Here is a 27,933-nt window from a genome sequence, read left to right as displayed (position 1 = left end):
CGCCGCCGGCAAAAGGAGAATGTCATTGTCTGCTCCGAAATCAGCAGAATTTAAATCCTATTAAATCAATTTATTAGAGCTTAATTTGCATGAAATTAAATTCGGCCCCTATTCAAGGAGCCGTCACTCCCTTAAATCATCATCACTGAGCATTTTACATGAGCCTAATTAAAAACTCTGCTGGAGCACTGCCCACATATTCCCCTTTCACCACTCAACCTGTGCTTGCCAGTTAAGAGTCTCACTGCCCTGGGAGACACCTTGTCCCACCCACCCACATGCTCCCCCAGTCACAGAGACACCCCATGTGGCTGTTGGGTGGAGGAAGACCAGAATAGGCCCAGAAGTTCATCACTTCCTTATTCGGATGCCTTGGATGCCGTTGGTTATGGCTGGACGGTGGTGCCCATCGAGAGGGAAGAGGAGGTGGACATCACTGATACATCCCCTGAGGGTGATCCTGGTCTCTCAGGAGCACTCACCTCTTTGATCCTCTGCAGCAGAGGGAGCAGCCAGTCCTTATTCACCTCACAGTGACTGTCCAGAAAGGTCAGGACACCTGCTTTTGCCACATCTGCCCCTCGGATTCGGGACCGGATCAGACCTATTCAGGGACACACCACATCAGCTGCTGTCCAGATGGCTGGGTAACACCCCCAGGCTCCTCCAGCATGGTCTCTTGCACTCATGCATTCCCTGGGTTTTGACCTGCCTGAACCTCATTCAGATAAAACATGGCCCAGGTTCATTGCCTCCCTCCTGATGCTGCAAGGTATGCTAACCATTTCCTAAGGTCCCCAAAGCAAATAAACGGTTCCACCAAGATATACGATTTATGCCATTTATGCCAATCCTTAATTTGCACAATTAATTCTGCTGTCACGTTCTGGGGCAAAACACGACTCAAATGCTTCCATGACCCCCTTCAGGTAATAAATCTAACACAGACATAAGACAGTGGGGAATGCGCCAGGGGAATTGAGGGTGGTGCCAGAATTAAGCTTTTCTTAGACTGTTAACTTTCCCCTGCTGTGCCTCTTTCTGTGTCCCAGTGACCCCCAGATCTCTCTCCTGCCCTGGGGCAACTTGCTGATCTGCAGCTCAATGGGAACACATTTTCTACCAAGGAAAGAGAGTTGTTTTTAAAGGTGCTAAGAGCCCACTTGGCTCATCAGGGCCCTGATGGTGAATTTAGAATCCTTTCGAGATGGCAGTGGATTGCTGCATGCGTTTGTGAGAGAGAAAAATGAAAAAAAGAGGGAGGTCATGAAAAGCAGCTGCACACATGGATTTCACACTAAACTCTTCAGCAAAATCATTGCTCTTAAAGATGCTCTGTTCTTATTTACGCAGGAGTTAAAAAGCTTTTCAACATTCCTCCTGTATGCAGTTGATGCTCAAGTGAACTGCAGCACAAGAAAAGAGATGATTTGTTTGCAAACAAGAGGGGATGCAGGTGACTCAAGAAGAGCAGAGCTTCTTTAGGAAGAAGAAACAGCGGCCATAGGGACAGATAGAGACAGAAGGGTTTCAGGGAGCAGTCACACATCAGGTCCATGTAGAAGGTCACCGACTTTCATATTAAAATTCCCTAGAGGAACAGGGTCAAGGAACAGCCTCTGAGCAGGAGGGAGAGGGACAGGAGAACAAAGCCTGGAACAATCCAGCATTTGCCAAGGTCACCTTCTACAATACAGATTGTCACTGTATCTCTCTCTGCAACTCCTAAGACCTCATGGGTAGCTACGTGTTCTGCACCAACTCCAAACCTCCCCAGATCCCAGCAGGCCCTGAAGGATACAACTTAAGTGATGTATTAAGCAATGTAATCCTTGGGTAAGCATTGTATTAAGCAAGGTAAGGCTGGTTTCCCACATTCTGACTGATTTACAGACCACCAATACCTGCGGGTCTATATGCTGGAGATAAGCACACATGTACCTCCATCACACAGGACAGAAAGATGAGAAGGAGGTGAGGGTCTATGGAGACCTCCCTTACTCTCCTGCCAAAGCAGGTATGTCTCTTACACCCATGAGATTTGTTGCCACCCTGTCACCAGACCTGCAGAGCTGAAACCCTCTGCAGAAAGAAACCGCAATAAATCTCCACTCCTCAGTCTCCTCAACCCAACACCCACCTGGACTCGCACCTTTGATTTGCAGCATGAAAAAACTTAGGGTTTTGTTCTCCTAATACCGCAAAGCATAATTTGAAAGCACAGACGCAGGCTATGGGGGGTCGGAAAATGTCTCAAAAGGTTCCCAGCAGCAGCCCAGTAGGACATACATTCATCCTCCATATAGCCTTTCTTAATCTTTCAAATATAATTAATTATTAAAAAAAAAAATCCCACAGAAGCAGCAGGAGCAGATCTCCTCTCTTTTATTAGAGCAAACATCTTTACAAATAAGACCCGGGGCTTTGTTTTGCCTGTTCTAATTTTCTGGCTAATAAGCTACAGCTGAGCCTCACTGGATATCTTAATAGTCCCATCTTTTTCAGCAAGAGAAGGGAGATCCATTTCAAATCCCAGCCCTTTATCACATTCCCTTTTTTCATGGTCCTCCTGTCCCCAGGAGCCGCTGACCTCCCTTGTTGGCCACTCCATGGAGGTCTCCCCTGACTCCATCGCTCTCACACCTCCCGAAATCTGGGTATCCCACTTGGGTTGTGGGCAGGTAGCTCTTACCTTCTCGTCGTCCATTCCGCAAGCACTTCACCTTGGGGAGCTGTCCCAACAAGCGGCAGTCATCAGCTTGGGAAACACAAAAGGGAGGACATGTCACCCTCAGCCCTCATGGTGGCTCTGGCCGCAGAAATGGGGAGTCCTAGAGGAGACTGTGAGCAGGGAGTACCCTGTCCTGGACTGGCTGATGGCTTGTTAGGGTGGTAGCAGCGCTGGGTCACAACACTCTTACCCCTCAGCTCATGCAGCACAAATCCCAACTGGCACAGCAGCAGTTTTCACAAAACTAGTGTAAATTCAGCAGACTGACACTGAAAGCAGCTGAGTTATGCTCTAAAATCAGCACAGAAGAGTTGTGGTTGGGGTCAGAATCTGATTTTTTGCACAGTAACGCAAATTACTATTTTTGGTAGCTGCAAAGCAACGCACAAGCTCTTCGATGTGCGTCTGGTTGGCAGGGCAGGAGCTTCCTGTGGTGGCCTGGAGGCTTCAGTGAGGAGAAAGGGACGGTCAAAGAGAGCCCTGTGGAGGAGCTGGGGGCTCCTTGTGCCCTGGGCAGCAGCTCTATGGGGCAGAAAGGCCTGACAACCACCTACACCTGAGCTAGGGAGGTCCTGCAATCCCACACGCAGTCACTTCCTGCAGCACCAGCATCCATCTTCACCTGGATTTCTCCCAGCAAAGTGGAGGATGTCAGAGCAGGGCCAGAGCTGGGTCTGCAGGCAGGTGCACCCATCACAGCTCCCTCTATCTTTGCACCCTCATGCTGTGACTTCCACAACCCCTTCACGCCTCTCACGGCTCTGCCTCCTTTTCATTGGCGCTATAAAGACACACACACGTGCCCCATGCCCTCTGCCCAGCCCCTGCACCAGCACACACCTCCGAGCACTTTCATCTCCTCCAGCAATCTTTGCTGGTAAAGAGACATCACTGTACCCATACCCTGAACAATTCGGGGACAGAGCTGGGACAGGGGAGCAGAAGTGGCAGGGCTTGGCTACAGACCTACAGTGGAATTCTGCTGTGAATTCACATGCAGAAAAGCTGCATCCCAGTGAATAACAAGGCCAGCAGGCAGAGAGAGGTGAGAAATGAGACACAACTGGGCATGAGATAAAAGCACTAATTGTTTGGGGTGGGTTGCAGGGAAAAAACTGACCATGTGTGTATAGTGTATTATGCAAATACATGCATTTTATGTAAATGCATGCAGAGCAGATGCCAGCAGGCTCAGACTATCACAGGAAAGAAGATGTCAGAGAGGTGAGAAGTGCTGAGTAGCTGAGGGGCTGCTCTAACTTACGCAGGAAACATGCTCCCCTCTGGTGCCCTGGGATGAGTTTAAACCCAGCCCTGCTCGTTCTCCATGGCTCATGGCAGCTGGCATGCTGTGACAAGGGAGCTTCATTTCTACAAACCTGTTTCCTTTCAGGAAGGCAAGTACTTTGTTTATTTAGCCAAATACCTGGCATCTACTTCCTCCATCCTTCAAAAATCCTGCTCTGCTGTACTCCAGAGCAGCTCAAGTCCTTGCACCTGCTCCTTTTCCCTGTCACAGCCATCCTGCTGGTTCCCAAACTTGTCTAGTCTGCCTGCCCTGAGTGCTGGAGCTACTCCAAAGCTCACCATAATCACAGTAACTCCTTCCCCTAGCTTCAGCAACTTCCCAGGGAGGTGTCAATGACAGGAAGTGGGTCTTGTGTGAAATCTGTCCCTAATGCTCTCTGAGGCAGCGCCTATTTATAACATCCAAGAGCAAAGCCTAGATTCATGTTTTCAAAAACCTGTCTGGCTTTGTTTTCAGGTTTCCTAGTAAACGGCTACATTTTGCAGCTCCTTCAAATGTAAGTGTCACAGACCACTCAGATGGTTTATCATCCTTTTTATGCCTGAGAGAGTATTTTTGAGCACTTACTCTCAGCACCTGGATCTTCAATTCGCGCATCGCGCTGGGCAAGGTCTTCAGCTGGGGTGGTTCCCTGGGAGTCCCTGGGGCTTCAGCTACCTTCTACTGGAGATCAGACCTATCGATTTAACTTGAGTCATGCTATTAACTGAGAGAACAGCAGGAGGATGTGGGCAGGATGTGTGGTGCACAATGCTATTTATGGTGCCTCTCAGAAATGGGAAACCCACACAGGGAATCCTCATTATATGGGTGAAAAAAAAGCAAGAGTTGCTGACCACCTACATAAATGTATACAGAACATATACATAGGTCCAAAGGATCAGACTGTCATTATTCCCTGCAATTCCAGTGGTATCAACCCAGAATTGCTCCTGGCTGCAGCTGAAAGCCAGATCAGACACACCACAGCTGTGGTAGGATACAACGTGTAAGGACTGCATTCATGTCTATTGGGCATAAAAACAATTTGCCGTGTGCTTTTCTTGTATTATTTTCATGAAGAGAGATTCGATCATTTGGAACTTGAATTCTACGTGGCGATGCAAACCCAGCACAGCAGGGTTTGCTCTCCACAGCTACACAGCTTTGAATTTCCTTCCACTTCAGCAAACTCTCTCCCATCTCTGTGTGCATCCCAGTCTCTCACAGGCTCTTTCAGTTTGGCCTCTTGCTTTTAACACAGAAAGGGTCACTTACGATCATCACTGTAGTCATCCACTAGTATGATTTCATGGACGAGGTGCACTGGGGTGCGGTTCAGCACGCTAAAGAACGAAGAGAGAAAATCCATGACAGTGCTTGACCAAATTAACAACCCAGCAAACGGAGTGGAAAAACCTAGGAACTGATCTCTGCCAAAGCACAGAAGACCAGGCTTGGATTTCCAGAAAGGATATACTAGATAAGACCCAGAAACCCCTCCCCACCCCCCCCCAGTAATCTACAGCGCCTGGCTATCAACTCCCTGTAGCCTGACCTAAGAGCCAAGCGCCCAGTATTCCTGGGAAATACCTGAGATTCACCCTTATCACCCTTGTGAGCAAAAGCAGAGCACCACATAAAGCCAGGAAAAACTGGCTTTTTAGCAACATGCACATTGCACTGGGATTCCTAACTGGGCTTACAGCAAAGCTGCTGTCACCCCAACGCCTCCTCTGGGGCTAATGATACGGTGTCCAGCAACGGCAGGGCCAACACAGAGAAAATTACCCAGCTCAAACCCATCTTTACACAGCTCACAGCTGCGGCAGGACAACTCCTGTTTTTATCCATGAGCTGATTGTGTTTCAGAGGCTGCCGAGAGGATAAGAGCAGGGTTGGAGCGCATCTAGTTAATGAAAGAGAGAGGCTGGAGGATGTGGTTCACAGCTCCCTCCATGTGGACAGACACTGTGAAACATGGCTGAAAGCTACAATCTTCCCTTAATTATGCCACCAAGGGTTTTTTTAGTATTATTATTATTATTATTAAAAAGCCTAGACCTGTTCTTTCTCTTTCTCTCACAGCGCAGAGTTTGGCAGAATTATACAAGCTTAAAATCCTACCCCAGCAAAGGGTCAAGGCTGACTTCTTGAAGCAGAAACCCAAGGACATCCCAAAAGTCTCCTAAGTGCTTGGCTTGGGCTTTGATAATGCCAGTTAGGTCGTACAGGCTTTTCCAGCATTTAAACTTCTTTGTCTTCATCCTGAGTGTGGTTCCTTTTTCACACAGGATTTAAAATCCCCCCAAATTTCAGACCTTCAAAATTCCCACCGGCATTAGAGGGCAGTCACCTGACTAGCTAACAACCTTAAAGCCCCTGATCCCTGCAGATCCTCATTAACAGGTTTTCCCAGTCTCTCAGGCTCCCAAAACTCCAGCAAAAAAAAAAAAAAAAAAAAAAAAAAAGCCTGGAAGTCTGGAAAAACCACATCCCTGTCCCAGACCCCAGTCACGAGGGCTACAAAGGACAGGATCCCCAGGGGACATGGGTGCTTGGGAGCCACACTGGCAGAAATGTAGAAGGGTCTCACAGCCTCACCCCTGGATATTTGAGGACATTCACCAAAGGGCTGCATTTCTCTGATGAAACCTTCTTCATGAGAACTCACAAGACCACTCCGCCCAAGGGGTGGCCCTTGCCAGGTGTCTGCTGCCTGCACTGGTGTACATCCCCAACCCCCCACTCCAGGTGCTGGAAATACAACCCTCCAGAGAACTGAGCTGGATTTTTTTGGAAGGCGTACAGGATATCCCAAGGTAGATGCTTGAAACAGAATCATAGAATCACAGAATGATTTGATTTGGAAGAGACCTTAAAGATCATCTAGTTACAACCCCACTGTCATGGGAAGGGATGCCTTCCACTAGACCAGAGTACTCGATGCCCCATCCAATCTGGTCTTGAACACGTCCAGTAAATGGACATCTACCAGTTCTCTGTGCCTCACCACCCTCCCAGTAAAGAATTTCTTCTATATATAATGGATGCTCCCTGCATGTTGGTTTTGGGGTTTTTTTCCCCTCAGCAGAAATCCTGAAAAAAGGGGGTTTCATATCAGACTGGAGTGGGTAAGCCTGGCACTTCCCTTGTGGGGGTCCTCAAAAATCACTTCCAAGAATTACTTTCCCTGGAAACACAAACTCTTCCAGTTTCAGGATCTTGGCAAAAACCATTATTTTCCCCCACTTCAGATGCCTTGCATGTTAATGTCGGAGTGGGAAGGGAATAAAAGGTGCCGTCCCCTACGCAACAGTAGCTGTGGCCACCCTGACAACACTGTGGTTTGTACCAAGCACAGTTAGACAACACCGCCTCACCAACATCTGGAGCCTGTTACTAGGAAAAAGTGCCTGAGCGCCCCTCCTCCCGCTGGGGCACACAGAACAATTTAGATGTGCTGTTTCCACCTGTCAAGTGTTTTTTAATTATTATTATTAATAGGTTTGTTATTTTTTAAAAATCCCCACACGCGAGAGCTGAGTTCAGCAAATTACCGCAGCCGAGCGTCAGTAGAGAGAGACAGGAGAGCAATATCACGCTCAGTGGAATATTTAACAAGCGCTGATTGCCTGGAAACCTAACTCAGTGAAACCTGCAGGAAAGAAGCAGGCTTGTAAAAAAGCTAGCAAAATAAATAAATAACCCATGGAGAGCAGGAGAGGAGGAGGCAGTGGGCAACTTGAACATTCAAATCCCGCCTCTGCCTAGTCTCCCCTACGGATTCGGCAGCCCAAAGTGCAGTGCATGGCTTCACTCTAGGGGAAGGCGGACACGAAGGGACTGATTCTTGCTTTTACTGGTACCAGCCAGAATAACTCAACCAAAACTGTGGCACTTGGCTGTATAGACTCAGACCTGGGCTCTAAGTGGTACTCAATGCCTTTGGAGGAATTACCTCCGAGGCAGCTCTTACGGAAGAAAATCCAGCATGAAAATTCCCATGGCGCTGGGTCAGGAAGATGTGTAGCCCCGCCTCTGCTCTGCTGCTCCTTCTGTTCCCAGGTTAAGGAACTCGCTGCCAACTCTATGCCTGGACTTGCCACACCACAGATCATGGAACATGTCCCCTGAATGCCAGCAATGGCCGTCTCTGGGATGCAGAGTGTTGACCAGAGGGGGAGGGAAAATTTAGCCAGCATGCCGACCTACAAGGGAAGGGCGTCTCCAAGGACTGCTCTGGCTCCGTAAACCCTCATCATTCCATGGGGTTAATGACAAACACCACTGTGGGTGACACAGTATCCCCTCATCCTGTATCATCACAGCCCTATTTCCATCAAATCTCTTGTGGGCCTCCCTTACCACATGACACTTTTCCAAAACTCCAGTGAACAACTCATCCTCACCCTGGTGAGGGTGGTCCAAAGGCTGGCTCTAAGGGACCTGATATTCACTGATTTCAGCACTCTTTGAGCTCATTATTGCCCTTACAAGTCTGTGCACAGACCCCAGCAAGCCCAAAAACTGCTGCTAAGCTAAAGGCCCCTTGATGCAGGCACAAAGAGATCTAAAGGCTGCAACACCACAACCATAGCCCACTTCCCTACTCAGCCAAGAGCAAGCATGCTGGCTTTCCAGTAGAGCCACATCCACACCTCCAACACATTTTCTGCCTGTGCTCTATTAATCACATGATAATGCACACGATGTTGGAAACACAGAAGACTATAAACACCCCTCCTGCAGCACTCCTTGGGGAGGATGGGAAACGGAGGCACCAAATCCTGTACATTTTCAACGTTACGGGGATTTTTTTTCAGACAGACTACAAAAGCACTTCTAAAAATTCAAAGCCGGTTTTTCTATTACTTTTGCCTCTGCTTAGCTTTGATTTTTTTTTTTAATACTTTCTTTTCTTTATGTCTGTGCATGGCTTTTTTTCCCTTTTTATATGGGTAAAATCAGAAGACAATATTGTAGTGCTTTGAAGTTACTCTGCTATTTATAGATTTCTTTCCCTGAAATCAAACATAGGCAGGTATATACTGCATTGATGGGTACATTTTAACAAATGAAACAGCTTTTATATGCTGTTGAGACAGAGATCACAACATTTTCTCCCTTAAATTACCACAAGTCCTGTTACCGTTGAAATGAAAACTCATGCCTCTAGTCCAGAAAGTGCTTACATTTACTCAATACATTAAGACCAGATTCACTGCTGAATTATCTTGTAAAGTCAATGCTGAAATTTTCTTTGTTTCAATGGATTTAGCAGATCTTACGCAGATGTAGCCATGGAGAATTTCACCCTAAATTTTCATCGTTAAGGTCCTTCTTCCATCATCCTCAACAATTTGGGATCCCTTTCCTCCTACCTGGAGGTAGATCTAGCAATTTCACCTCCAAATAAATACCAGTGCAAAAGTCATCCCGACATATAAGACATGGAAAATGTTCACGTGGAGGAGTTTAGACCTTCTGACCAAAAGTCAGTATATTTTCAGTCATCACCCAGAATACCACTTGCTTTAGAGAGATGGCTGTGGACATTGATCCTCGGGAACTCATGAACCCATTAATTCTCTCCATGGCAACATATTGGGACTTGTTGGGGGAAAAAAAACCACCTCTGGGAGTATAATAAAGTGTACAAAGGGCTAAGGGTCACAATTATCGAAATCAGACCACGAGTGCGGAGAGAAAATGCCCGCCAAAATGAGCTGCTTCAACAACCCCAAATGGCTAATTATGTGGGAAGAGAGACATCACACCAAGAATAACCATAATGAGCTTTGATTACACTGCGGCTTTTGCATTTTATTCTTTCAAATACCCACCAAGCTCTTTGAAATTCAAGGGTTCTCTTATGTTAACATCAAAAGGTAAAAGCGCATGGAGGGCTGTGTACTCAGTCACCACAAGAGATGATTAGCAAATTAAGGAAAAAAAAAAAAAGCCCGGGGTTTAAGGAAAAAGCAGGAAAAAAAAAAAAGAAATGAAAAAATAGTCAGCACAAAGTGCTAATTATACAGTGTCTGTGCAACACCTGGCTTGTTTTTGCTTCTCTAATCAGGCTCGTTTCAGTTATGGCACAGACTCTACGTGGTGCCGACGCTGCCGAAGCAAGGAGGTGCGTGGCTTTGTCACCTCCCTGTCTCACATGTGTCTGGATGCTGACAAGTTAGTGGCATGAGAGGAAGGTGTGAGGTGCTGGCTGCCCAGGACACCACTTCTCTTACTTATAAGCACTGGAAAATAAAAGCCATGATATTCTCTCTGCTAATTAATGACCTAAATATTTGATGTGGTATTCACAGCACTCGCATCGGGACTTTTGCCAAAGGATGTATTTTGGTTTGTCAGCAAGAGCTAAATAATTAAAGTTTCCTTATTCCTGCTCTGAGCTCCCCAGCTGCAAGTTTGAAGAATAAATAAGTAAAAACCACTCAGCAGAGTAAACGGGACTGTCTCCCTCTCTGCCCGGCAGGTCACCCACACAACAGGATTAAGATTCCCTTGCTAAATGCAGGCTAGCATAGGACGGAAAGACGGAAAAGAAGAAATTGCTTGTTTTGTTTTTGTTTTTTAATTATAAATGCCTCTGTATTGCTTAATTTCTCCCTTGCTGCTTCCTTCCCATGTTGGGTTTACTTACACGGTCCCATCCCCATACTGTTGGAGACTCTCACCATCTTTAAGGCACTGAGTCTTGGAGCTTGAAGCTGAACCACAGAGGGATAAGGAACTTGTTCAAGGTCATTTGAAAAGTGAGCGGTTGAAACAATCCAATGGTACTTTTTCCCGTCTGCACAGTTTAAAAAAATAGTAAAAAATCTCAAGAGCTGCTTTGCTATTCACCATCTCCTCCTTTCTGGCCTCTTCTCCCCTTTTCTATTTGCCGTTCTCACGACAGCCACCCCCTACTACCTGGGCAGTTGTACGTATTCACAAGTATAGTTGCACCACATGCATTTATAAATGCTGACTACACTATTTGCAGAGATTTGGGCATTCGATTAATTTGGCCTCTTTTTTTTTTCCCCCCTGGTTTACTTCCAGCTGGCAAATGGTCAAAGATCATGAAACTTCTAAATGAATTCATTATTCAACACAGTCCACTAGCTTTTCCCAATAGCTCTGACAGCGCAAAATGTTCATAAACGAACCGTCCCAAACACTCACAACGTGACTTGCGTAAGGGGTGCTGTGGAGGCCACGTGTTGCTGCCTCTGCTTCACAGGTCAGAGCACTCACATCCCTACCAAGAGCCACATGAAACAAACTGAGCCTGCCACACAGCTCAGCCTCAACACTCAGGAAACATTAAAGCTCTCAAGCACCCAGGAAAATCACAGGAATAGCAAAATCCTTCCTGCTCATCATGTACGTAGTCTCTTCTGCAAGAGGCCATTTTGTCCCCCGAGAGATGGTGCCTTTACCAGCATTTCCCTCTGCCACTCCTCTGTATTTACATGGAGTCCTGTAGAAAGTGTCTCCTTTGCAGGGATGGTGCCCTATGGTATCATGGCTTTGGACAAGCCAAGCAACGTCCCTTTGCCCTGTTTCTTGCTCCTGCTATGGCAATTAACTGAAAACATTGTTTCTGCGACAAGGCTGGAAAATCCAGTATACTGGAACTCAGAAAACCAGGTTTGCAATTCAAAATCTTCTACCAGCCACAGCCAGATCTGTTTCTCAGTCTGTCCACCTGGGTTATCCCAAGAGTGCACCATGGAGATGTACTAGGGAGAATAGGGCAGAACAAGTGGCCAATTTACTCACCACTAAACTCAAAGCACTTGGCCACGGACTGTCCCAAAAGGCACAAAGCATTGTCAGGAGGACAGAGTTTGTTTTGAATGGCCATGGAAAATGATCCATGTTGTTACAGCCACTGTGGGATGGAGTTATCTTGAAGATCTAATTAAGCTAAGTATTTGCTGAGCAAGAGGGGAAAAAACCCAAGCAGTCAGAAGGCACAGCAAATTAACCTACAGAGGCTAAAGAGGCAGATGAGCTCTCAGCTGGATTCAAAAAGAGGCAGAGAGGTGGCAATATGTGCCCAGTAGCCACCAGAGAGGAGCAGAACAGGAGCCATGTCACCAGCACAACTTGCCACCAAGGGTTGGTATCCCTAGCATTGGTTGGATGAAAGCAAGTCCCTGTGCACTGCATCCAGGAGGAAAACAGTAAACCCTGATGTCAAGAGGCCACCTCCAAGCCATGGGGACCAGAAAAAGGAGGGTCAGCTCAGGATCTCAGCCTAGGGGGAGGCAGAGAAGATGTGGGACCCAAGGCTGTCGTCTCAGTTCCTCACTGCCTGGGCTTGCCTCTGTGGTGCAGCTCAGTGGAATGCTTCGTGGAGCTCTGGCATTGTTTGGAGATCAACCTTAGAGAAACAGGGCTCAGAAGGGGCCCCAGAATTGGGGAAAAACTCTCCAGACAAACAGGAGTGCTGGAATTGCCAGGGCACATAAGCAAGAAGGAGCAGTGCACATGGGCAAAACTGTGGCGGAAATCACACACAGTCGGGTAAGGAAGGCAGTAAAGCCAACTAATCAAGTTAAGCAAACAAAATAAGAGGAACAAGGAAGAAAGTAATTTTATAGCTGGAAATCAGAAACTTCAGAAAACAATAACCTAGAAGAAGGAAAAATTCAATCTATCTGTATTTCTAACCTTGCCATCACTGCAATGAACAGTTCTCTAATGAAGGCAGATATGGGGGATCCAGGTATAAGAGCTGTATTATGCATCTAACATTTTTCATGTGACAACATTACTCATGATCGTACCTGGCAGGACAGTCAAGTGCTGAGTTATGAGGAGAAATGAGATCAAAGTCCATCCCTGCACTTAAAGCTTCCTATATCTCAGTGGGGGCCAGAGGACTGCACCTGCCATCTCTGTTACAATTGGTTTGGGAGAATGGCAAATTTATGCAAGGCACTGTAAAGACAAAAGAGAAGGTTCAAGATCAAGGAGGTGGCACAGAGCACCAAGTGTCAGTATCACCCAAAATCCACACATCCTAGAGAGAGAAAGCAGTTACAGATTATTAAGTGTGAAAGAAGGAGATGGGATTGGGTACGAAACCATAAAGCAAAGAAGGAATTCAATTTCAGGACTGTCAAACTCATTTGTGGCCCTGAGTGTGCTCACCTGAGGAAGGATGCTGTTTTCAGAGAAAAGTTCAGCAAGGATGTGATAGTGAACAGGGAATGACTGAAGCCTCCCTGTAACCAGCAACCCCAGTCTGACCAGTACCAATGATAGCAAGGGGTCCCTGGGGATGCCAGGGTTTAAAAGACAAGACTTGCAGCAGGGCATAAATCTTTACAATGTGGGCACGAGATGCACCTGCAATACACTTACTATTGGCACAGATCAGAGTGCATCCAAGCTTGCTACAGAGGAACCCACCAGCCTAGACCTGGAGACAGACCCCTTGAAGGTGTGGTGGGCACACCTCACCAGTTCTTCCCACAAGAGAACTTGCAGATTCAAGGCACATATTGGGATTAAAAACTGATTTGAAAAACCTGCAGTGAAAATGAAGCCTTTAGTCTATTCACTACAGCAAAACACAGCCAAGAACAAACCGACAAATGAAGGAATGGCCACATGCCCAGAGCGCTCCACCATGTACCCGCAGGAGTACAGAAACCGTCTTTGAAAACCTAGTCTGCGTGTGTGCCATTAGGGCTTCTCAATTAGCAAGCCTTTCTGGCACTCGATGGCTCACTGGAGAAGCTCAAACAGCACTACCAGAGAAAATATCTGTAGAATGATAGCTGTCCCTAGAGGACTGGGAGAAAATACAGCTGAGCTCTGATAACCCAGCTGGATACAAAAGCTCTTATCCCAGACTTTGTCTAATCTGCTAACACTCCCCCAAGTGTTTCCCGTGCTAGACCCTGCAAAGGGGGCACAGCTCCTTACTTTCCTGAGCATCCCACTGTAAAAGCTACTTCTCTAAGACCAACTTTCACTCTAATTTCTCCCGGACATCATTTGAGACCACAGCTGGTCCCATTGCTACGGTGAGTGCAAACAGATTCTGCCTTTATTCGTAAAAACCTCTAGCTCACTCACCATTTTTTAAGAGATCACCAGAGCTCTTACCTCCGAATTGTCCTTAGCAGGGTTGATCTGGCCTCGTTGTGGAAGGTGATGATGACACTGGTTGGTGGGAGGTCCTGGCCATAGTGCAAAGTTGTACACCTGGGGAAGGAGAGAGAAGAAAAGGCCATTCAGGTACTGGAATTCAAAGTGAGAGCTTACTTAATTTACATAGACAGCAGAGTCCATCAGCAAATGGTCCTCCAGCCACTATTACAAATAAATAAATAAGAGCTTTTCCGTCTGAATCTCGAAAATGCCAAGTAAGTCACTGAGGACTAAAGCAGCAAAGAACTTAACTGTCATTGATAGGAAGGGATGAGAAGGGATGCCCAGTGGGCAGCCCTTTCCTCTAACCAATGTTTCCCAGCTAGCACTCTCACACCCACCCAGCTGGTGGCACCAGCAGAGGTAAGAGCATCCTTGCAACTCCAGCTCCAAGCCACCTCACTCCCAACCTCCCGAGGCAGCAATTTCCACCAGCTGGTTGCAAGGTAAGCCAAGTCCTGTTTCTAAATTGATTGTTTCCTTATTCACTCTGCCTTAATGGCATAACCGAACTACAGGGAAGACTGGGATTTGAAACTTTCCAAACCCACAACTGTGACCACGGCCCCTGCTGCCTCCTTCCCAGGAGGAAATGTCACAGACTCAGTAATTACTTTGACCTTTAGCTGATTACATTTTTGGCTTTTATAGACCGATACCAACATATTCCTTGCTCAGAAAATCCAGATACACCTCTTACATCTAAGATGCTCTTTCCAGGTCCCTATCAGTCCCTGTGATGACACAACAGCAACAGAAGCCCATACCCAGCCTGAGGAGCCCTCCATCACAGCCATTATGTCCTTTCACTTCCACATGCCAATCACTTGCTGCTGTGTCACTGCCCAGGTGCTACCACTACTATCCTCAAATCAAGCAGAAAAAAAGGACTGAGCAACAGCTATTAGTTTGCTCCCACCAAGTTCTGGAGCATAGTATCTGCAAGGTGAAGTAAAAACAGATGGGTAAACTAAGCTAGGGATGGAGAGGAGAAAGCAGGTAAGAGTAGCCAGATATTACTGGTTTATGCTATTGAACGTGGTTATGTTGCACGTGTGAAGAGCCAAAATGCTTGAGATATTATTTTTAAAGAGATTTTCCGTCTTCAAAATTTTTAATTTTGAAATTGCATTTCCAATTATCTACAAAGTGAACTAAATTAAAGGAAAAAAGAGTGTGCAACAGGTGAAACAATTCCAAAGATAAGAAAAAAATGATATCTTGAATGGGACAAAATATTTCCAAGATCACGCTATATCACTTGCTGTTTTCTCTCATTGTTTCACTCAAAACCATTTCCAAATCCTGCTTCAACCTGACCAAAAGCAGTTTTCTCATTGTTTTAGCCAGAAATTCACAATCAAGTCAATTCTAATTCTAGGTACATCCCCAAAGGATGCCAAAGTTGCACAGCTATTCCATATGCAGGAGAAAGTTCAGTAACATTGCCCTGTGTGACAACACCCTCATTCATCAAAATTACATCTCAGGGATGCTGAAAACAGAGGGTTTCTGAATTATGAAACAGCACTGGGTCACGCCCTGAGCTGCTCCCCTGGGTCACTGCAGCCCCGTGCATTATCCAGTAACCAGCTCCAGCTGAGCCTTCCCAAACTGATGTGATGAGAAAGAAGTGGCTGTTCAGCTCCTGTTTTGCCATGCTCAGGCTCAGCTCTCGCTTGCTTTGCGGAGCTCCAGGGACAGACTGTGGCAACTGCCTCTCCCTGTGCTATTTATACACTGTTCCCAGATGCGTGTCCTTCCACCCACTTCCAGCGGGGTTCTGTGGAGCAAACAAGGGAAGCTATTTCTGGAAAAGAATGAAAGAGGGTGGAAAACATAAAGTCATCAATACTTTACTTATGTTATTACAACAGCTAAGGAGCTAATAAATAAAGCAGCAGAATGTGCGAGCTGTACCACCCACCAGTGGGAGTGCTGGGAATATTGCAACCCTGGCTGAGCGCTCCAGCAGCCCGATGAAGGCTCCTCGTGCGCAACAACTTGCTTCGCTTCTACAACTCCAGATGTCTGTGCACCAGATTGGCCGCACTAGACAACATGCATCTGGGAAAGGCTGAAACAGCTCATATGAGCACCTCCAGAGCTTGGTCACTGGTGCTGAAACCCATCCCTGGTTTCTGTTTAACGAGACTCGTTGCATCCCAAAGGGACCAGTGACTGTGCTGCTGCTGCGGAGCAGGCAGGGACCTGGCAGCACCCCCTGCCTCGCTTTGTCTCTGTGGCCAGTACTACATCACAGCTGGGACTTGCCTCTCCAGACACCAGCCCAAAAAGTGTTAGGCTGAGCTGCTGCACCTGCCAGCGCCCCTCCTCCGTGGTTCCTTTGTGGCCCTGACTCTGCCCTTGCCCAATATTTTACCCCTGGGCTATTCTTTCAGGAGCCCTCCCAAAGTTTCCTCCAGTTGGTCCCTTTTTTTTCCTTCCTCCCCCAGTATAATTGCAGCGAAATATCCTGGCTCCCCAGAAGGCAGATTTCAGCTTAAGTTGTTGACTACAAGTGTTTTTTTGGCACTTACTTGGGTAATAAAAACCACAGCTTGGAAAAGCATTAAATCCAGCATGTCCAGAATTATTTTGTGTGACAATTACATCTGGGGTAATTTCAATTTAATACCTCACTGCAAGTGAAAATTGCAGCATGCAGCCCTAAAATTGCTGTAATAATGAAAATAAACCTGCTAAGAGCTGCCTGTGCTACCTCAGGCTGTCGCTGGATAAACGTTTTGTGCCACTTTTGGTATTTCATAGGTCACCCAATTGCCAAAAAAAAAGAAAAAAAAAAGAAAAAAAAAAGAAAAAAACCCCAAACAAACAAACAAACAAAAACACCACAAAAAACCCCCTCAAACCAGAAACAACACCCATACATTTGCAGGAAACCAACGGAAGTTTGGTTTGGTTTGTTTTAAATTGTTAAAAAAAAAAAAGGTAAAAAAAGAGTAATAACTGCACTGCCTATAGTTGCAGTGTGTTGAAACTCTCTGGTTAAAGTCATTTAAAGTTTGATGCTTTGAAACCTTGCAGCAGGACTGGGGAGCAATCCTAGCACAGCAAGTGCTAGCAGGAATGCTGCCAGCCTGAAGTGCCTGCAATTTGGGCTGCTCCACCAACTCCTAATATCTGGGGGACTGAAAGAAGACAGAAGCCAGGCTGGCCCGCCCTAAACACCTCAGAGAGAGCACCCAGATGGAGAAACAATTCTTATTTCCTCCTGCAAACCCAGAAGTCAAACTTTCATTTTACGGAAGTTTCACTTTTCTGTTTTAAAGTTTTTTCCCCATTAAAAACTGAAATAATTTCAGAACTAGAAAGTTATGAAAAGAGCATTCTGGCTGAAAACACCTTGGAGTCACACCCTTGGAAAATCCCAGCCTGAAATAGTTGCTTGTTATACTTCTTTCAGGGTGGACAGAGCAACACATCTCCATGTTCCCAATATGCCACTAACAGCTCAGGAATAAATTACAGAGCACTTGTTTGTGGGGACAGGAAGCAGACAGACAGGAAGCACTCATTGCAGGAACTGCATAAAGTCCCAAACTTTGGACGCTCCAGAATTCCTCACAGGCCTCCGAAGTCCCTTACTAAATATTTTTTCTTGAGTTTCTTCAACCCTTGTGCTCCTGGTGAACGGTGTGGTATCACAGATACATGCCCTATGCACACAGCTGCCCCTGCATCCCTAGAGATCCTCCTGATGGGGCAACACACATGCTCATTCCCAGGGAATTTCAACCCATTTAACGTTTAAAATGTCAAACTTAATTCATAGTGCCCCCCACCAAACCAAGGCCCACCTTGCAAACGCGGCTACGCAGCACAATGGTAAAGACTAACAGTGTGAACGGAGATGAACTCTGCTCTGCAACCCCTTCCGGTCCTTCACAGGCTCATCCAGAGTGTTTTCTCCTTGACACCTGACATCCCATGCCCACAGAGCTGTGACACATCTCTCAAACCTCACCTCTTATATTCACCCTCTCCTGTGCCTTGTTAACTTCCTTCAAGAAATCAAGAAATAATTATCATCATTTCACTACCCTAGACTCCTCTGCCAGGTTTCTGCTCATTCTTTTGTTCTACTTCAACGGCCATAACCTGCCAACAACTCCGCTTTGAATTTTTAATGCTTTTCATGAAGTCCAAACTCTCCCTTCAACACAGCTCACCTTTTCCAAAGGACTCTCTGCATATTTATTTCAAACAGCCAGCTGCATCAGACGGAGCTACATCACCCTTCCTGCCTGGCTCCTCTCTTCTCCTTGGAAACACATGGGAGGGCAGTCTCATCGCCACACATCTAAACCAAGGGTATTTGGGTTTTTCTCCACACTGTGCACTCACAGCGACCCAGAGGACAGGGACATGCCATCACAAACATCATGGGTTCACCCCCCACCCTCCGATGGACAAAACTACTTTGGGTTTCAGATGACGTTCCTCAAGTCTGACTAGCTCTCCAAATTTGATGGCTCTCTTGAGTGAAGACACTTGCAAGAGTCATGTCACAGCAGTGCAGCCACCAAGAGCTGCATGTTAGACTTGGATGCTCCACCAGAAGCAGAGAAGAACTTGGTGGAGAGAGGGGAAAAGCATGAAAAGTCCTTTTAGCTCACAAAAAGAGTGAAATAAATTACACAAATCACAAAGGAAGAGTTCATACTAGTGCCAAAGCTCTTTGCTCACACTCATGTTGAAAGGAGGGCTCTTGCCAGCCTGGTCCTCTGAGGGGACTCAGCCAGTCAGGACTGGAGCAAGCCTGGCCTTGGCCTGGACCAAGTTATTGCTGCCTGGGAGAAGCCTATACAGCTTTGCTCAGGCTACACACCAGCCAGTTAATGACTGCCTTCCAGGGACACTGGTGTCACACCACACCCAGCTGGAGAGACAGAGTGGCAGGGAAAGTGGAGGAGAAAGACCAGAGATGCTGAAAACACATCTGTACCTTACCAAAGAGACAGGAGCCAATTCACTACTAGAAATGGATGGCAGTTCAGGAAAGAAATATGAGGAGAGCTTTCTTTAATAATTTTTCTTTCTTATCACAAAAAACAGCTCAGCCTTCTCTGGACTGAACTCCTTCACTTAACTACTACAGTCATGCATCCTTGGTGTAGTCACACCAATTCCTTCCACCATGACCCCAGAGGAAACTGAAACAAGTCTTGACAACCAACAGGTGTGAAAAATTTCTCCCTCAAAAGGCAAATGAAAATTACTGCCCCAGGGAGCAAGGAGGCCACCCACCATAGGCAAGTAAACAGTCGCCAGTGGGAAGGAAAGGATTAGAGCCCCAGCTGCCCTGCCTTGGCCAGTAGCAAACATACCCAGGTTCTGCACACCTGTAGGGATGGCAGGACATGCAGGCACTTTGGTTATACCTCTCAGGGTGGCATGGCCCCAGCCAGTGGGAAACCATTGTGCTTAAACCCTGTCTTTGAGCTGAAACAAACTGCATAGAATCATAAAATCATAGAATGTTTTGGGTTGGAAGGTACCTTAAAGATCATCTAGTTCCAACTCCCTGCCATGGGCAGGGACACCTTGCACTAGACCAGGTTGCTCTAAGCCCCATCCAACACTTGAACACTTAAAGGGATGGGGCATCCACAACGTCTCTTGGCAACTTGTGGCAGTGCCTCACCACTCTCACAGTAAAGAATTTCTTCCTATTAACTGATTTATTTTTTCCTTGAAAATACTCTAAAAATAGGGACCCTGGACACGGTGTGATATAAAACTATACAGCAATGTATGTGCCAACTCGTATGGAAGCTAGTAAGTTCATAGAGCTAACTGCTGGACACCTCACTTGACCTCTGGGTAACACAGTCTCTGGCATTTTTCCCAGTTATTTCTGCATTTCTCAGTTATCCATGCATTAAGCCCAGTGACTTGTGTCTGACTGCAGAGCACCTTTCAAAAAATCATTACCTGATGACCTCTAGAGATGGAAAATCCAAGGTGCGTTGTTCATGTTACAGTCAATGCATCAGTCTCATACAACAGTATAAATGGGATATGACAATTCAGTATTTGCATGACCAGAGCACACAGAGGGGTCAGTGACCTTCTTCATGGTATTCACCTCCATCAACACGCTTGGTTCTTCTTGGCTCTCCTCAAGCATCCTTCCTGCATGTTGCCTCAAAATACTTTTTCACTCAGCTTTGACAAAATCCTACTTTGTCTTCCCAAGACATGCCCTCCTCCTTCTATGGGTATGCTTTGCCCCTCCTCAGTCAGGATGAGGCTGCCAAACAGAGGCCTGACCATGGTCTGCCTCGCTGCACATCTCCAGCAGCACCCAGGGCTTTGCCAGGGCACAGCTGTCAGCAGTGAACCAGCTGCTGGCACATCCTGCACTTGGAGTTGGGTCTGGGACAAAGATCTACTGAGAAAGCTCTGGGGTTCCATCCGTAATGCCAGGAGCTTTGATGTTGACCACTCCACCAGGAGACACCACAGTTTGAGCATGAACGTTGCTGCTCAGAGCACATATGTGACCTTTGTAGCACGATAGGAAAAGCAGTGGCTGCAGGAATTGCAACCAACTACAGACCTTCTTGTGTCTATCCTGGCCCTGCAGGGCCACCTAAGGCTGGCCATGACTGTGGGTAGGTTGGTGCTACTGAAACACCGAAACACTTGAAGCAAAGAGAGGCAGAGGCTGAAAAAAACAGCTGGAAGGCAGAATAATCCAGAAAACAGCTGTGCCAAAAGGAAAGAAGAAGGGACGAGGAGTCAGATGTCAGCTGGGTGCACGTGATTGCAGGGAACGCCAGCTCAGGTTTGGCTTGCCAAAGTGAAAAAATATCCTTGAGAAAGGTCAGTAGGATTTCTCTGTGCTGGACTGGCATGTGCCTCAGGATTGCATTCCCAAAAAGGGACTTAAAAATCCCTAGGGTGGCATGCAACAGGGGCTGCTGGGGCTGGGAGAAACAGGGGTGAACCAAAGAGAGGAATCCCTGTTTTAGCAGATGACTCAAGGGTCTACAGGGGCTTGAGCAACAGTGGAAAGGCACATTTGCAACAAAAATTCAATGGTGTTTAGCCTCAGAGCTAACAAGGAGTTATTTAGCAGGCTCTAACTAGATGCAATTGGATAAAACCATAAGGAAGACCATCAGGAAAAAACTGCCGGGGCAGTGAACCAGTTCTGGCTGTAAATTAGACTCCCAGAGGAACCTGTCCAAGTCTCCACCTCCCCCCTCCCCAGCACATGCTACCGCAAAAATACCAGAAAATGCACAAAAGAAGAGAGCCCTCCTGAGGGCAGGAGATGATGCAGCCGTTTCCCTTCAGCCTCCTTGTTCTTCTGAAGTCTATGTCCTACCATGGGTGTGACGGTCGGAGACCGAAGGCGACCAGCTCCAAGCCCCGGCAGGGGAGCAGCACGCACTCTGCCCACCAGGACAGCGTCCTGCAAATTGGCTGAACTCAACCGTGGGTTGACAAAGAAGGACATTTTTCTACACAGCTTCTGGAACTTGAAACAGTGCTATATTTGGCTACCATACAATTAGTATTTCCTCTAACTCACTGCCTCTTTCGGTTCTCTTTCTTTCTTTTCCCTGCAAGATAGATATCTAAAAAATTAATCAAACGGCTAAATTTGAAGTAAGGGGGAAATGCAGGAAGGCAAAAATAACCTTCTGTGCACATGACGTGCTGCTGCCTGTGAACCTCAAAACTGATGAGACGTTTGCATTTATAATTTATTAAAAATTTGCTGGATTTTTGTCTTTGGAAAAGGGGAGGGGGGAAAAAAGAGAATCTATTAAACAGGAAAGAAAGAATAGCACGGCTGCATTTAAAAACAAGTTAAACCAGAACGCGTGCCTTGATTTTCGAAGCAGCTCATGAATAATTCAGACTTCTAGAGCCCTCCCCACAGACTTAGGGTCTGTCTTACTTCTTGACTCCATCCACCCTTCCTTCCTCAGAATTTCTGAAACCAGTTTTACTGGAATACCAGAGCTGATGGCAAAGGTTTTCACCTGGTGAAAGTAAAAGCAAAATCTGGCACCTTGTACCTTCCTGGAAAGCCACCAATCCATTATTAAAGTTCTTTAGAAGCCAGGACAGCCTGAAATTACATTTCAGAGGGTTGGAACCATAGATATAAAGATTCCTTAGGGAGGATGCTTTCTGACCAGAGCTTCCTGGCACCACAAGGCAAATTAAAACAGAGGAAGCCCCCATCCTCACAACATCTCCTTAGTCTCAGCTGGAGAAGCACAAATCCAGCTCCATGCTGTGATAGCTCAAAACCACTTTAAACATGTAGGGAGCTGCAGTGCTTATAGCAAAAATCCATGCAAATAGCCCCAAAACAGGACCTGTGATTGCCCTTTTGCTGCAGTTGAGAGAGTAGGGACTTTAAGGCGCCGGATAGCCGAAAAAAACAAATGAGAGTTTGATGGTGGAAACTGTCTCATGGCCTTAATTATCAACAGGAGCGAGCCTCGGAGAATTAGTTCCATTATTTACTAATACTTGACTTTGATTTCAGCCTACACAAACATATTGGGTCAATAGAAATACTGAGACAAGCACAGAAGTTAAACGAACAACTTCATTCTGTCAGAATTACTTGGAGCAAGTTATCAAAGTAATCGATGGCATGTAATAACCATAAGACAAGCGGTCAATACATTATAGCAGTCTAAGGCAGGGGATGGTTTTAGCAGAGAGTGATCAATGGCACCCCAGGAGTGCCAAAGCACTTGGTGATGAAGTGATGCCCATCATGAAATCATCAGAGGGCCCTGGTGTGGTTCATGTGGGTGCAGCATCACCCTCTGCAAAGGGTACCAAGACAAGCAAGGTTTTCTCTTCCCTATAAAAAACCCAGGATCCTGCACATGGGGTTTAAAAAGGAGATCCCATGCCTCCATGGATTGACCGGTGTTGGCACAGCCACCCCAGGGGCTGTGGTCAATCCTGGTCTATCAGAGACCCCCATCCCTCTCTTCATTGGGAAGAAGCCCCTCTCCCTGGTGCAGTGACTGCCACAGTGATACCACATCCTCCCACCAGTGGTTCCTGCATCCACCAACTCACATTGCAGCATCACTTCCACTCCAGTACATCATTTGTTCCCAAGGAGCCCAATGTGTACTTTTCATCTGATACTCAAAATCACTTTCTTTTAAATACAGCTTGTCATTTTCAGATGACTAAAGTGTCAAAAACATTTGAGATCTAAATGAAATTTTTCCCTTTTCAGGATGAGAAAAACAGATTCCTTCAGCTTTAAGTTTTCCCATCTTTTTACTTTCAGAGTCACCAAAAGCTTTGCTTCTGGTTTATCCTGAAATTGCTACCTCCTGGCTTTTCTTTTTCCTAAACAACCAAAGAAACATGGTTATTCACTCAGCTCTACTGAGCCCTGTCTACCCACACAGCCAGCAAATTCAGGCTGCAGAGATGTGGCACTGACAACATGGACATAAGCCAGGTGTGGGGAGTGGAGTGGATCCCACCACCCACTCTGTCTCAATTTCCAGCTTCAGGCTCTTGAACAGAAGCAGCGGTGCCCGTACCCAGGCACTGTTCACCTTGAAATGGAGCAGCTCATCCTCAGGGTGCAGTGACTGGCAGGTCACTGTCTTTCATTAAATTCCCAACTCTCTCTCCTCCGCGTCCCCCATCGTGACAGGGACACGTGGTAAGATCATTGCTCCACAGACAGATATCTCGGGAAACAGCTTTTATCTCCGGGTGAATGTGTCACAAAAGTGGAGCTAATTAACTGGGGCTCTGTTTTTGAAAAAGGTTAATATTTTATCACATGTCTTCTGTCTTGAGGAATAATTAGCCCTGGCAGTACTAGCTCTGCCATTTCCCAAGGGACTGAGCAAGAGACTGGAGGCTGGAGAGAGACACGTGGTATTGATGGATAGGCAGCAGCTCAACTCTGGGCTAACAGTACATCTAACCAGCGGTCACTTCTCAACACAAACCAACCTGCCACAGAATATTAACAGAGGCAAAATCCTGTTCCTGTACATATTCTGCTTGTCCATTCCATGCCCTCCGGTGGAGGGGATACTTTAAACCAAGGCACTGCGACGCAGCCAAGAGTTTCTCAGCACTGACACTGGAGCACCAGTTCAAGTCCCTTCTCCCCAGGAACCGCTGCCAGCCCAGCTCTGAGACAGTCTCTTCCCTTGTTGCTCCAGCACCCCAGTCTGCATAACAAAAGGGAAATCCCAAAGGCTTTCCTAACTCTTCCATCCCCAAAACAAACCTGTTCTTATGGGGGGAACCAACCGCTGAAGCAAATTCCCATAGGGACTGCACAGAAGAAGGTTGCCGCAGTAGTCCTCATCAAAGGTACAGTGCACAACATCTCTCCACGAGGCTGCCAAGAACAGGGCTGGCATACAAGCAGGGTAAATGAAGGAATTCAAAAAAGATGAGGGAAGGGTCATTTCAGATCGACCCAGAACTATTTTGTGCAGGCATTTTTCTTGGCAAAATGCAGGGGATGGGTGGGTGGGGAATTTCCAAAATGAAATCAAAACTGTCTCATAGGGAAACAAAGCAAAAATAACTTAGGGGAAAGAAATCTGTCACTTGGAGAAGGGGGAGAAACTGTTCTCAGCTTTCTTCTCTCTGAAACAGCAACTTTCGGCAAGGAAAATGTAAGCCCACAAAATAAAGGTATTCTACAGGGAAGAGACAGCTGGGATGGAAGCTGTGCCTGCTCCCAAGTGAGGTCCTCAGATTATTTCTGGGAGGGTGCCTGTCCCGTGCAGATGCTCTTCCTACCCAGTAAGACACTGCGCAGCTGGGAGAAGGGACAACTTGGATAAACAAAACACAGCAATGAGAAGTTTAGTATTATACCATGATGTTTGCTGGAACACTCCAGTCACCCCCACTGCCAGCAGCCGGGTTCTGAGACACGGAGTCTGAGACACCTACAGACTCCCTCAGTACCCACGCTGCCGATCCCCTTTGCCCTGCAGACATCTTCTAGCCAAGAACACAACTCAGGAATCATTTCTGCTCACTGTGCAGACAGGTGCCACAACTCACACTCCTAGCACAGCCCTCTCAGAGATAACTAGCTTTACCCTCCAGAAAAAGAAATGAGTAACAGCCACTTAACTGACACATCCTCCTGCATCTACAACACCCGCCTATACACTTCCATCAGCTCCTCATACAGTCTAGCTCGCTCCTCAGCTCGTTCTCAAGAGTTTCCCTCATTCTCCTCATATAAGAAAAGGAAAAGAACAGGGGAGGAATAGCACTGTAGAATAAGCACCATCACATCTGCCATCGCCCTACAGCATCCATAATTGAGACACAACCAACTCTGCTCCTGGAGAAACACCAGCCTACCCCTACTCCAGCACCCCTTCCCAGAACCATTTTTAATGAAAGCCCCTCAGCCTGCCTTTTCTCTAGGCAGTCCCTCAAGACACAAAACTGTACCATCTCATGGCACTTCAGCTCCTGCCCCCTTGGTGACTGCGAACATCCATAATCAGAGCCCATGCCTCCAGGGTGTGATTTGCAACCTGGGATCAGTTGAGCTGTGGTCCAAAATCATGAGTGGAGCCACTGCACCGCCAGGGTGAGGAAGACATAGCATCTCTGAAAACAAAAAGTTGGCAAGAGGTCCTTTTGCTGCGATGCAGTTAGATGGGCAGTGACAATGACCCTCTCTCTATGCCAAGAAGGCAGTGTTGACTGACCTGACCCACCACCTCTAGCTCCAGGGAGTGCTTAGGTAGGGCTTGGAGGGCAGGGCAGCACCACAGGCTGTCTCAGACATCAAAGCAAAATCTGGGATTGGGTTGGGATCTCAATGCTTGGAAGCCTCTCTCCTCCCCAGGGTGATCTGTGCAAGTCACACAGGGTGGTTTGGATGTCCGTGATGTCCAGGGAACACTAACTCCCAGTAAAAGCATGGGCAGAGCCAACATGGGCAATGTCAGAAGCCCTGTCACATCTGAGGAGGGAAGAAGGGGCTCTTCAGGACAAGTAAATGTTGGGATGATGGTCCAGGAGCATTGGCCAAGGATAGCTCTCAGCTCAGGTATGGGCAGCCATCTCAGGGGAGATGTAACTTCTCTCAGTGCTCAAACCCGCTATAAACCCATTACGTGCAGACCCTTCTCATCAAGTCTTTCTTCCTCCACCACATTCAAAAAAAACCCCAAAACCAAGAAGCCTTCAAAAGAGGACATTACACAGAAAGATATTTGAAAAAAGATCATTGCATTCATCCGTTTTAGTCCACTCCAGCCACCAGTCCCTGCCTCAGAAGCCATCAGGTCTACCTGGCCTGCTCCTCAAGCCCTCCACCTCCTGGCAAGGTACCCCACGGGCCATCAGACAACAAACATGGGGCAGCAAATGCACAAACAATGTCACATCTTGGGGTGGCCACACACATTCCCAGTCTGGGGACTTGGTACTCGCCAGCCATTTACCAGGATGTGAATGTCCAGCTCAGTTCACAGTTGGTGAGTTCCCAGACAGACCCATCATACTTCTTGCATAAGCTCTCCAGGAGCAATAGGTGCAACTGTTGGAAAGAGGCACCTTAATGCAGGTGTTCCCACATCTATGCCAGACACTACCTCCAGCAGAAGCAGATGAACATGAAACACTAGATTTTTGCAGTGCCAAAATGGTCCAGTGAATATTTCCCTCCACTTTCAAGCTACCTAATGGAGTGGAGACTCCATGGGATTTTTGTCCTTGACTAAGTTTTCTCAAGCTTTTCTCAACCCCACCAGAGGCAAAGCCTTGTAAAGTTAAACCAGAGAAGATACACGAGTGCAGTAATTAAGTGCATCACTCTTAAGTGATGACGAACCTCAAAAGAGGAGACGACAGAATTCCCCTCACTGCTGTCCCACAAAGAATGACCTGAGGCCACCAAACACATCAACATCACCCAAGCAGCAGCACAGACTCCTGTGCTTGTTAATCACACGGATGAAGGTCTCCAGTCACCTCGGCAGTCCTTCGGGACGACCACACAGCGATGCACAGATTTCATACACAGATTTTCTACTGACATAACGATCAATCCTGGGAAAGCCGACAGGCAGTGAGGACAGGAAGTTTTATCAGGCACGGTTCGATGTGCACCTACCCCTCCTCTCATTGAAATGCTCTTGCTATGAGTGACTGGACAAGATACAGTTAACACAAGCACTGCAAGGACAGCAACTCCAGCAACTTCAAAGCTTATTACCCAACCACAGGCAGCTGGGGGAAAAGAACTACAAATTCCATGCGCTGCAACCAAGGTTTTTACATTACATACAGCTTTTACAAAATGCTGGGGGCAAGCCTGAGGGGCAGGAGTCCCAATGGGCTCATTGGTTTCTGCATTGAGACAAACCTGGGCTGATTACATAGCTGACCCAGCTTTGAGCAGGAGGCTGGATTAGAGACCTCCTGTGGTCTCTTCCAGCCTGAATTACTCTATGATGTTATGAAGTGCCTGCTTCTGATTAATAGCTGTCTTGCTTTCCTTGCTTAGCTGACAAGAACTGAAAATCTCAGTACTCCTTGTTCTCTGTGCTACCTGAAAACAATCTCCCCGTGTTTTGATCACATACCTGTTCCTTAAACACCCTTGGAGTTTCAAGCTCAAACTCACCCAGAAAACCAAGTGCAAAATGCCACTATGTGTGGTGAGCACTCCAGATGGACCGAATCTACAATGTGCAGA

General features: G+C 46.8%; 1 protein-coding gene across 1 annotated transcript in view; it reads right to left on the bottom strand.

The window, feature by feature from the left end:
• Positions 1-27,933, bottom strand: part of GALNT14 (polypeptide N-acetylgalactosaminyltransferase 14) — a 100,577-nt gene that overhangs the window by 29,346 nt on the left and 43,298 nt on the right. Inside the window, exons 3-6 of the mRNA XM_027712951.2 lie at positions 14,154-14,252; positions 5,298-5,365; positions 2,693-2,758; positions 483-604 (exon numbers count right to left, since the gene is read on the bottom strand). Coding sequence (XP_027568752.1) covers positions 483-604; positions 2,693-2,758; positions 5,298-5,365; positions 14,154-14,252 — 355 coding nt within the window. The remainder of the gene's footprint in view (positions 1-482; positions 605-2,692; positions 2,759-5,297; positions 5,366-14,153; positions 14,253-27,933) is intronic.

Source organism: Pipra filicauda, unplaced genomic scaffold, assembly GCF_003945595.2.
Source record: "Pipra filicauda isolate LSUMZ 115617 unplaced genomic scaffold, ASM394559v2 scaffold143_size2779998_pilon, whole genome shotgun sequence".
In the NCBI taxonomy this organism is placed as follows: Eukaryota; Metazoa; Chordata; class Aves; order Passeriformes; family Pipridae; genus Pipra; species Pipra filicauda.
Note: the sequence above shows the minus strand (reverse complement) of the source record. Positions and strands in the feature narration are given on the sequence as shown.